At 36.7% G+C, this 12161-nt stretch overlaps 1 protein-coding gene across 5 annotated transcripts in view; it reads right to left on the bottom strand.

Annotated features, from left to right (window-relative positions):
• DCLK1 (doublecortin like kinase 1) overlaps positions 1-12161 on the bottom strand; it is a 237143-nt gene that overhangs the window by 58128 nt on the left and 166854 nt on the right. For 4 of the 5 annotated variants that reach the window (XM_039696612.1, XM_039696610.1, XM_039696614.1 and 1 more), the window contains one exon: positions 11481-11575. In XM_039696612.1, the coding sequence (XP_039552546.1) occupies positions 11481-11575 (95 nt within the window). Of the gene's footprint in view, positions 1-1071; positions 5832-11480; positions 11576-12161 lie in introns of those variants that run through there. The other variant, XM_039696615.1, reaches the window with a different exon arrangement.

The following is a 12161-nucleotide window of genomic DNA, read 5'->3' as shown; positions in this document are numbered from 1 at the left end:
TTCTGTATCCTTATTGAGGTTAACATAAAAAAGTTACATGTACAGTGATGCAATGTGAAGGTTTCCTTTTACCTTTTCTAAAGTTATACACAGGTAACATTTTCTACTCAAGTATAGAATAAAAATTGAAAAGCTACCAACCTAAAGGAGGTTCTTATTTCTTTCACCTAATTAAGGGCACAGCAAAACAACCACTTCCCTTTAAATTATTTAGTTGTATTTTAAAAGCCCTCCTGGTATTTTTAACTGTTTCTTGGTAGAGACAGAAACCTCAGTTATTTTGTTTCTACTCTTCCCCATTTCTACCACATTGTTTTCCTTTCCATGTGTGTACACTTTTTTAGGCAGAACTATTTACCAGAAACCAAGGGCATCTCAAAACTAGAACTTTTAGCAAGCCCACAGTTTTTTCCAGGAACATCAGCTGAAGCATCAGGCTGGCAGATGACATGTCAGAATTTGTAACATCTCTCTTCCCCCACCCCTGCCAAGCAAGAAATAAAACTAGGTTATGGATATGTGGATATGCATTTTTAAAGAGTGGAAAAATGTACCAGAAAATTAGGTACACACCAGGTATGTGGTATTAGGTACTTATTTTAAAACACACCAGTTTCAGTACTATTAGCTTTTCACAAGCATATTTTCCTAATACTTGTCTTAGCGGAAGTGCTGCTGGGGCTCAGGCTGTTGGTAGGGAGCTGGCACCTTGCTTTGCATATTCTACTAATTCCCCACTTCATGCTTCAAATCTAGCCCATCATGTGCACACAAATTTACCCATAAGCAATTCCAGGCAGTTATATTTACTGTCTTCACAACACCCACTACAACCCAAATTTCTCCTTGAAGCATTTTTTGTATCTACACACTAAAGCCCTGAGTTTATTACTAAAAAAAGACACTGAATGCATCTACTGTTGAAAGGAACCCATTAGGATGCATGAATCCCATATGCTTACACTAAGGTTAGATGGACAATGTTGATCCAAAATGAGCAAGCAACATCAACTACAAGACTTTTGTTAAAGCCTGTTAATCATGTTTTCAAAATAAATTCTCTGAACAGTATGTATTTTTAATATATATTTATTACATCACTTACAATAATCTACATTAATGTTAAATCTAGCAAAATAACAAATTGCAACCAGGATGACATGGTCAAATATGAAACACAAGTACAATACAGTATGATGAAACAATGGCACAAAAATGAAGGTGATTTTCGTCAGCTGATTATAAGAAATAAAACATTCATCGGTATTTATTTTGCAAGTTTTACATGTTTTGTTGATAAATCAACAGCTTTCTTTTTGGTTTCCTGCATCACATGAATACAAAAATGGTATATTTTAAAAAGCAAATATCCAAGCACTTTTCATTAAAAAAAATAATTGTATGCATAACTTTGCAAAATCTTAAACTTATGTTGTAAATGTGCCAATATTTACAATATCATAGTGCAACTAAGAAAACAAAGAGGCCTTAACACAAACATGGTTAGCTCCTCTTTCACTAGAGCCCAAATTCCAAAACACTGTATTGCAGGGCAAACCACAACCTAATTACCCATATAACACCAGACAACAAGGACACGCTGAATATAGTACAGCTTTCTTCACACTTCACTGCTGAGGGTTAATTGAAGCGAACTGGAGGATGATCGCCATGCGCAATCAGGGACACAGAACCGCGAAGGAGTGCGTGTGCGCGCTCCGCCCCACGCGGACACAGCTCAGGTGTCACCTACGGACCCACTGCCTGCCTGGCCAAAATTGTCCTGGCAGCAAGCACAGCTCGAGCAGCCCCTGCTCTGCTCAGCAGACCCTGGTTTCTGGATGGAAGGGCTTTCCTGGGGGAAGGACACCCATTTCCAAAGAGGGGGACAACCACTTGCTTGCTTTGCTCTGTACATAAAGATACTGCTGTCTGTGCTTCATAAAGTTACTTTTCATCACTCATAGTTACAAACTCTTATCACTAGCTGATAGAGCTGAAAGTGAAGATTAAATAAAAACTGATCTTGTATTTGGTTGCACACCATTAACTGGATATAAAAAAAAAGCACAGACAACATTAATGTATGCATTCATCAAGTGATGAGGTAATTTAGCACCATAAAGATTTTCTGTCAATTCCTCTACATTTTTGACAGAAACAGTAAACTTGGATTGAACAGGTTTTTTCTATATTACTGTTAATTCATTTTACATTCAGAGTGCAGTTTTTCTAACATATGCACTATATAAAGTTCACACAGCAGTGTGAATTATGAAACTGCAGAAGAAAACATCATTATTTATCTCAATTTTTATTCCACACAATCTCAATCCAGCTGTTCTTCTAGGGTGCTTTGTAGGAACTTTACATATCCTTTCTTGTAATATACATTTATAGCCACAATATTAATATCCCAGAATTTTTATCTTTCAGCCAAATATGCCCTGTGAAAATTAATTGAAGAGAAAAATAGCTAAATATAATGTACTGTCTCTGAATTATTTTACAAATTGGAAAGCAATTTTCACATTGCATAATGAATGCTAAAGATTTTGATTTCAACAAAAGAACTTCTAATTTTGCATGATTTAATGTACTTCAGAACAGCACCATTGAAGGGGAGGCATAAGACTGAACATGTCAAAAGAATACCATTTCAAATATTCAAATTTCAGTTTAGGATTAATGTTTTGTCTGTGTGTATGCATTTGTGCATAAGGTGCTATCCTTCCCACCTTGGAGTCAATGGTGGGCTTGCCACTAACTTCTGGTCAGTTTGAAATTAGCCCTTGTTCATAGATGTGATCTCTTTTAAAACTGGACAGAATCCCTTGGGGTAGCTGCTCAGCAAGGAATGGTTGGTGCAGCTCCACTAACTTTAACAGAGCTGTAGTGAATCCCGCCAGACGAGCATCCTCCTGTTAAAACATTTTCCCCATTTATTTGTTCAAAGTCACAAATGTGACATAACAGCGCATGGGTTCAAAGCCATTAATCTATGTACGTGTGCATGTGTGTGTAAATATAAACATACGCATTCTGTGCTTCACATGTGAACTGCTTGTTGCACAAAAGAAGAAAAGAGATTTAAAAAACAAAACGAAACAAAGTTGCAGAAAGCATTAGGGAAATAGTCACAAGTATTCATAAAGCTCAAAGGGAAGCAAAGCTTTCACAATCTATACAAGACTCTTTAGCTACATCATAATCACCTTAGAGTAGGCACAAATAATGCAGCATACAGAGAACTTTTAGAGATTCAAACACTATAAAGTTGCTTAAGCTATTCTATTATTTAATGCAGTTGATGAAATCTAGGAACAAACCAAAACCTGTGCTGTTGCAAGCAGAATTAGAGCATCAAGGAACATAATTTCAGTTCCACCCATAAACTGAAACCTTCTGGTCTTGCTCAAAAGAAACATTTCATTTCTGCTCATGTATAATGGGAATTACATTCCACACAAAAAAGGATCTCAAAGTCTATAAACAGTGTACCTTTTCAATCTCTAAGGGACTTTCATTCCTAAAATGAAATATTAATGATACGTCTTGCCCCTGAATAGCCCCTTAATACAAGTCATATGTTGAAATGATTAAATGTTATGGACTAGCATAATCTTTTTTAAAACAGTCTTGATGGAGAACTCACTATGATAACAATTATTGATATAAGGTCCATTTTTCTTTTCCACAGCTAAGCAAAGCTGTGGGATTCAGGTTTGCTGGCAATCTGTGCAGAACAGTCTTAATAAACTGCCTAAAGCAGCAGTAGCCTATATGGGAGAAGGGAGGGAAAATAGAATTCCTGGAATTTATTTTCTTTACAGGAAAAAACAATTTTTAAAATGTCAGTAAGTATTTTGCTCAATCTGGTCTAGTTGCCCGAATTTTTGGAAACTGATCCCAATGCACCTTTATATAATATGCATTTCTCAGGATCAAGTAATACATTTTGCAAAGACATTCACTCATAACAACCGAAAATGCAAGTAACTTCACAGCTGTGAACTTTTTCAGTAGAAGAGGGCAGCCTATGCATAATGGTATGGGGTGAGGATGGACTGTTCTTATGGCTGGGAACAGTTTTAGATTGAAGCCTGAGGCAGGAATGACAAAACATGCATTTTAAAAGGGAATGACCTGACTGCTTCAGCAAACCTGCCAGACCAATGACTTTCCCTCCAGGTGATACTGGAACCACATATAGGAAACAGAGAAGGTAAGTTTTGTATTCTGCTGCCCTTTTATTTCATTTTGCAAATATTCTCTGTAAAGAAAATTATCTTGATACAGTAAAGCCATAACATCACATGCCAACAATTTCCATTTGCTGAGTTTTATTATGGACAAATCAATCGAAAGGAATTATTTCACTACATTTAGAAGTTGGCATGTGGCAGCTAAACCTTTTCTTCAATTAAGTAAATTTTCCTGATTTCAATATATATTAAATCATCACTAAATAGCTCAAAAATATAACCTCTATAGATTTTTGATGAGAATCAGAAACACACTGGATTCTAATTCTTAAATTATTAGTATTTGAGAAAATTAAAGGAAAGGTATAAGACTTCAAAAGTGTGTGATCACTACACTATGGACTTTAATACAACGTACAATGGGAAATATTGCTATTATGTAAATTAAGTAGACTAAGATTCTCACAATAAAGCAGCAGAAAACAAATGAAAATTAGTAGATATTTGTTAAGCAACTGGTTCTAATGCATGACCTACTTTAACACTAAAGGAGTTTTGCATATTCATGCTGTAAAAAAAGAGCACCTCTAGATACTGCAAAAACAGAAAAATTAGGTCAATAGGAGGATGATTTACAGTATCACCATTTCTGCTGGCTTTCTTTTTAAAATGCACAAAATGTCTTCTTGTAGGAAATAAAAAATTATGTTCCCATTCTTAACATAAGTGAATATAATCAACTACTTTCTCAGGCCAAATACATTTTTTCAAAAGATGTCATCATATGTATGTCAGATGACGCTGCTAGACAGCAGGCCCTTGTATTTCCTCGGTCAGAAATCTGTCCCCATTTACTTGCAACACATGGATGACCAGCATTAACAGCTCTTGCCAGGTGAAACATTCATAATGCCTGTGAGCACCCTTCTGTTTACAGTCATCAGATGGCAATGCAGTGAAGAGAGTTTGAACACTGCTTTGAAAGAATTATTTTTGTCCTGTGGCCACACAGGATTTCTTCACTTTCATTTGGTTAAAAAGATTAAACTTAGGGTGTTTTCAAATGTGCGTGTTGGGATCAGACAGCGTGGTGCAAGCAGTTTATTATGGCAGGTTTTTTCTTCTCTGCATTTTACCCATTCGTTGGTAAAAGCAAAGTACCCATTAACTGTTCATATCAAAATGAATAAAGATAGATATGGTAAAAACAGAACATATAATCAGTACCTCCGATGATAAAAATAGCACTATTCATAAATGTGCCCACTATGGATTTGTGCGTTATATTCACCTTATCCAATCTTTGTGCCTTTAAGTATGCACAATGCTGTTCTGGATTTGATGGACATATTCAATGGCTCATTCATTACAAATTCTTGCATTAAAATGCAGTGATAAAGCCAAAAAATACCCCCACACACTAGAATTAATTTGGCCCCATGTTGTTAATATTAAATATGCAAAACTCTTTTGTGCGATTCACTATTACTGTAAATTAGCAGCTATTTTCTTTAAAAATGTTAAACCTTCATCAAATCACAAACCATAAACATTGTTCCATTTTCTCTTTTACACTGAGTCTCCTACTGAATCCATATCATCCGAAGAGAGTGGGCGATACAGGTCCTGTAAGATGAAGGGCAGTATAGATTTGTTTATTCTGTTTGATTTGTTGCACTGCAACTGTCTTATATTCTTTTTGTTACTGTGGACCAGAAGACATTGTTTAACACAAAATACACATATTCTATATGCTCATATTGTTGTCTTAATGTCATATTATTATTTTTTAATCAAAAAGATAGTTAATAAAGCTGAAGTTTCCATGTACAACATATTCTCAGAGGCAGTTTTTTTTTCTTTGAGTCTTTTCTATTAAACACTATTCAAACAGTATTTGTCTGTTCTGGAGAATCTCTTAATGGTTTGGAAACCTGGAAACATTAATTTAATCTCAAAGTGAATTTATTTCCCTTTTGGCCATTTCACAGTGGCAGAGCAGCAGATTAAATGCTTACCTTACATAAGGTAATAAAAACTTGCCACCCACTGGTGATATAGCATGGATCCAGCAGCATTTGACCCCTGGGCTGCTGACACTGAATACTGTTGCTGCCTGTGTCGTACTCACAATGGTGTTCCTTTCCCACAGCTCCTCTGTGCCCGTGTGTGTGTATAAAAAAGACAGCATGTTTTACACTTTGTCCCCCCATCACCGTCTCTTTCTGTCGGTAGCCAAGCAACCAGCTCATGACAGCAGAGGGAGAGTCTGAGTGGATCTGTACACTTCATTCTTTCAACACACTCCGATCCTCTGACAGATCAGACAATCCTCAAGTGCCAGAGGTGTTATGGGATGATACATGGCCCTCTCCCACCTACACAGCACAACAACCCTCGTTGAGACACACAATCGCATGGAATGAAAGCTCAAAAAAGAGAAGTGGTAGAGGACAGGGCACTGTCTTTTTAAGGTGATTTAAGCATTACTGATGGTTCAGAGGAGTTCTGATTGGGCAGGTGCCCAGTACATCTCATAGCCATTTTCTGCTATCTTTAAGGTGTTTTGGGGGATTCTTTCCATATAGAACATATGAACAAATTGCAACAAAAAAATCCCTGTAAGAAAAGTACAAGAAAAACAAGAGAATGGGAAAGCTGATGGAGCCAGCTTTTGAGTTGACCTTGAATGGATTAGTTTTGCTTTTTTAAATTACAGTAAGATAACCCAGACAAGAATTTAACAAATCTGAAAGCTATACTACAAAAAAGGACCATCTCAAATTGTGAACTCAATAAACAAGGCAGGTTCATATTTTACTTGTAGGCATGATATAAAATGGATTTAAGTACCTTAAAGGGGGCTTGATTCCCTAGAATGCTTATTCTGCATGTATTCTGCCAATGGGCATATATACACACAGAAGACAACATCAGCCTGGCAGAGTGAAAACCAGATCTTAAATACATTTCTATTATGTTGCAAACAATCTAGACAAGAGAACAATTTTAAACAGACATCTTATTCTGAATACTAACTAGTTATATAATTATTAAAATTTCTTTTGAGAATATACAGTTTGGGAATTTCTAATACATACTACAGGAAAAAAGAATATTTTGATTTGATAGAGAGGGTAACACCCAAAATTTTGAATAGTATCTCCCAGGTGACCACTCTTGCTTCTGAATATTAAAAAAAAATAATTATGCATTTGGAACAAAGAAGTAAGGTATTTCTGAATATTAATATTTAGGGAATATTTTTGCATTTCTTTTCATAACTCTATGATTGCTCTAAAGCAAAATCATTCACCAGATTTCACTGTCATTTTCTCTGCTATTTTACCTGTTTTTAAATACTTGAAAGTCTTAAAAAGTTTTTCTTTCTGAAATAATTTTTCTTACCTATAATTAGCTAGACAGCTGTGTGTCTTGAAATTATGAGGAGAATCTATTTATTATTTTGCACAGATTTATAAGAAGACAAAAACTGCTGAATGAATCAGACTTCTTGGCTACATACAACTCAAAAATATCCTTATATACATAGAATTCAGCCTGTCAAATCAGTCAAGAGGTACCTTAAATCTAACTCTTATTCTGTAGGTTGCAACCTCTAAGAACATAATAAAAATACTTAAGTTTTCTTTTCTAAATGTCATGTCACCTTTTCTGAGTCTGCATAGTTAACTGCACTCTGTTGCAGTAGTAACTATATTTGTGGGTAACACAGTAACTCTACTTCAATCTGCTATTTCAAAGCTGAATTTCAAATGCATTAATCCTCTGGGTAAAAAACCCCAAAATTAATTACATTCATAGCAATTTAAAAACTAAAATCTTAATTTCCTATTTAAGAATAAAGAAATAATCAAACTGCATGGAACAGTAACTATAGCACAGAGGCTGCTAGTTAAAATATTCAGAAGCTGAAAATTGGTTGACAGTTAGCTAAGATAACTGATAAATTGTTCCCAGCTCGCTTTCAACTTCGTGAATTACACCCATGAAATTAATCTTTCAAATCTTACTTTCTTCAAATATAGACTGAGTTTCGCAGAAGATTATAAAAATATAACTTTCACTGACTTCTGAATTTCTGGAAACAACTGAGCCAACATACATATGCAAATGAGAAAGGATACATTTTATCTTTTTTGTATTCTGGCTTTTGAGGGTACAAATTTTTACCTATAGGGTTGCAAGAGTACTGTTTTCCTGAGTATGTGCCACAAGACAGTAAATATGTAACAGTATGGAAGGTCACATTTTTTGCCTTATTTACATCAATCAAAAACCTTCCTTCAAAGGCCAGAATTCATTTTTTAAAAAGATGAGTGATGAAATGTCAGTAAGCAAAATGATTAATCCCGATTTTAAGCTGCCTAATACACTCCACAGGTCTTTACTATTCCCAGGAAGAAATCCCTCCCTTAGTGGAAGTACCTTGCTTTGGTGCCTCTGGATTCAAAATCCTGACCTCCTCTCAGCTGTACTTCCCAGGAAAAATACTGGCAGCCTGCCTCAACCCCTGTGCATTGTGATGTCCCAAGCCTACAATTCCCTCATAGCACTGGATGGGGATGCTGAAGAGTTGATTGATCACTTAAGGCAAGGTGAACCAGGCTAGGCTAGAGGAAATGTTCCTATCACCTTCCAGACCAAGTACCTACCACTGGCACCCCATGCACCTGATGGCATGAGAAAACAGGAACTCCTGCAACTCTAACTGCACAGGGAGAGGCACAAAACACCACAAATTACAGAGCTGAGCTTGGTTCCCTCAAACTGCAGGTAAAGAGAGAAATACAGAGCAGTCAGAAAAAGAGCCACCACCTTCAATTCCAGATCATGGCTACAGCAGCCAACACTCTTCCTTCAGGGCAGGAACACTTCACCTCTAAACACAGGGGACAAGATGGGAACTTAAATCCATCTCTTCCTTGTATGTCTATCACATGATACCATCACTTCAGCAACCTCCTAGAGAATAAACCTCACCCTGCAACTGGCTTGTCAGCACTGTAGCTGAAGGCATTGAAGAGAAAACAAATCGTTTGGGTTTAAATTTGGTTCATGACAATACGGTACATAAAATAACCTCTCTAAGTCAAAATTAAATAAAAAGATACAAAAATCTGTACTAAAACTAAACAGAGCACCATTTATATTGTTAACAAGGAAATTATGATTTTTTTATATAAATAAGGCCCTGCTTAATGCCTTATTTACTCATTGGAATGCACACTATAACCTTTAATGACACAATCATATGTTTTTACACCAAACTTCTAACTCATTCACTTCACAAGCTAAACATGAAAGCAGATGAAATAAATTCTCAGACTGAGTGTTAAGTTTCCATCCCTGAACTTCTGTGTTGATTTTGTAATCTAAATAATGTTATTGCAATGCATTTTACATGATTGCAATCTATTTTTACATGAATAATTCCATGTTTCATCATGAAAAAAAAATAAATCTGTCTAAAACAAAGCCAGACAAGCATGAAAGGTCCCCTACCGAGGTCAAGAGGACTGAATACGAATATTGGAGGAGAGAATTCAACTCCCTAACAATCTTAGTCTTATCTCTCCTGTAGTACACTTCAATATTTATTTTCTCTACAGTTAACAGTCTGATTTTGTTACCGCTACATAACACTTTGCATCCATAATACTGCCACTCGGTGATCCTATTACACTTACACATAAAAAGAAGCCCATCTGCTCTCCTCTTCACATTTGAAAGTCAGAAATCTTGTGCCTAGAAACCTCTTGTGCCTAATGGTGCTGATCACATGGCTCCCACTCACCCATCCACAAACGTTAGCAGAAAAATATCTCTTCACTGGGGAGAGCGAAGCTTCAGTGGTGAGAGAGAAAGTTTAGGAAAGTTACCAATGAAAAGAGACAGCCTTGCAGAAAATGCAAATCCAATGTAAACTGGTATCATCCATCTAAACAGACGCCCTCACATCACCAATGTATAATTCATTTGGAAGACTCTTTGTTCCCTCTCCAGTGACTTATTAATGATTCATTAATAAGCCTTGAGAGCAAGAACAAACAGGTGGGGAAGACATTGCATTCAAGAAGATTTTAGCACCAGCTTACCCACTGGAACTCGCATCTTTACTCTCTGTGCACTGGATGATGAAAACCATCACGCTACCCTGAGGCTCCAAGCTGCTGCTCACTGGCTGTCCCTACACTGCAAGATCACAGTCGGCCCCCCTGTCTGTAAACAAGTCATGGCAGAAACCCATAGCTGTATCCCAGACGGAGGTAAGTCTTGGACATGCACCATTCCTCAGCTCCCTGGCATACATCAGATATGAAATAGGGTCTGGAGGCTAGAAGGGAGTTGTGTCATGCTACAGCTATTCCTGATCTGGGTATCTGGGGAATCAGGTCTGCTCCAGCTCCTAAAGTCAAGCACTGCCAATTTTGTACATAATCCCCTTATTTTGAGAGACATAAATTGTATCTTTGTTTAAAAGCTGAAAAGGCAGAAAAAGCATGTGTTCAAACTCTGTTTATAAACAAATCTGAGATACAGATTACTGCCTCAGGGATGCTTTCATTGAGAACTGACCACAGTTTAGAAAATAGCAGAAAATACATAGACATCCATCTTATTTATTTTAAACAGATAAAATGAATTCTATCAGCATGTGGAGCTTTTGGGGCATTAGCTTAGTTCTGGATGCTTAGGAATACTGTAGATTCCTCCATACAGGATAACTAAGGGGAACCTACAGCTACTATCAACTCTTGTCCAGGAAAGTGACAGACAGGTCTCACGTGCCTTGGTGCTGATAGTATCTTCACTGCACAAGGCTGTGATATCACAGCTAAATTCTACAGAGCATTCTTTCACCTTGCTTCAAAATCAAAGCAGTCTGTAGGTTGTGCAGGTGACAATGCCCACAGTGATTTAGGAACAAAAGAGATTTCTTTGACATTTTCTTTCAGTTGTGAAATATTTGGAAAAAGAAAGTAAAACAAACAAAAAGTTTTATGAAAAAGGAGAGAAACCCCTGCTTTTTTCCCCCAAGGACAAACTATTTCTCAGTAAACCTAGCATTTTGACAGACACAGAACAGTTGTATTCCACTTCAGGATGTTTTACAAATACGATTGTAGCCAGGCTCTTCCACCCTATAGCTCTAGACACACGCAAGGGATCAGAAGGGAGAAGGCTATTGGGTAATGGCTATGCTGGACTCTCCCCAGCCATGCTCAGAAATCAGTTTCCTTATTTCCTTACCCTCTGTTTCCGTAGGCTTCCTGGGCTGGTGGGAGATGGGCTTGGAGACTTCCCAGAGCGGGGAGTAGAAAGTTGGCTACCAGGGGTTCCATTCACTAAAAGGACAAGAAATTGAAAAAAGTTAATACAAGGCATTATTAAAGGAAAAAAATATTTAAATCAACATTTTTCTTCAGTCTTTGTTGAACAGATTAATTTGCTTTTGCTTAGTGTTTGAAGCATTAAATAAGATAATTCAAAAAATAATTCTTTTTTGGATTTTTGGCTCATGTAGACAATTTTTAATACAGGGTGAAAGCAAATAATGAAAAAACCTGAAAAGACTTCAGTCAATGGCAGAGAACATGATCATGTTTTCTTAAACTGTATTGTTCCTATACTTTACTGAAAGTAAAATACTTCCATTGCTGCAAGTAATGGGGAACAAGGTGCTTTGTTAACCTTAAAAGACAAAATATATAAACCTTTTTATTCTATTTAACTATGGCTTGAAGTGCTGCCCACTAACAATAAAACACAGTATTGCCTGCAAGAACAAATCAGCTGCCTGCTTTTCACTTTTTGAGTGAGGACTCAACCATTTGAAGAGATTTTTGCAATACTACCTGACCCAAGCACCACCTCAGACTTATCCCAGAAGGGCTTTCTGGAGGTAAATGAATTGGATATAACTACCCCAAT

Source organism: Passer montanus, unplaced genomic scaffold (genome assembly GCF_014805655.1).
Source record: "Passer montanus isolate IOZ18808 unplaced genomic scaffold, ASM1480565v1 scaffold99, whole genome shotgun sequence".
NCBI classification, from domain to species: Eukaryota; Metazoa; Chordata; class Aves; order Passeriformes; family Passeridae; genus Passer; species Passer montanus.
The sequence above is the reverse complement of the archived record's forward strand: the minus strand, read 5'-3'. Positions and strand labels throughout refer to the sequence as shown.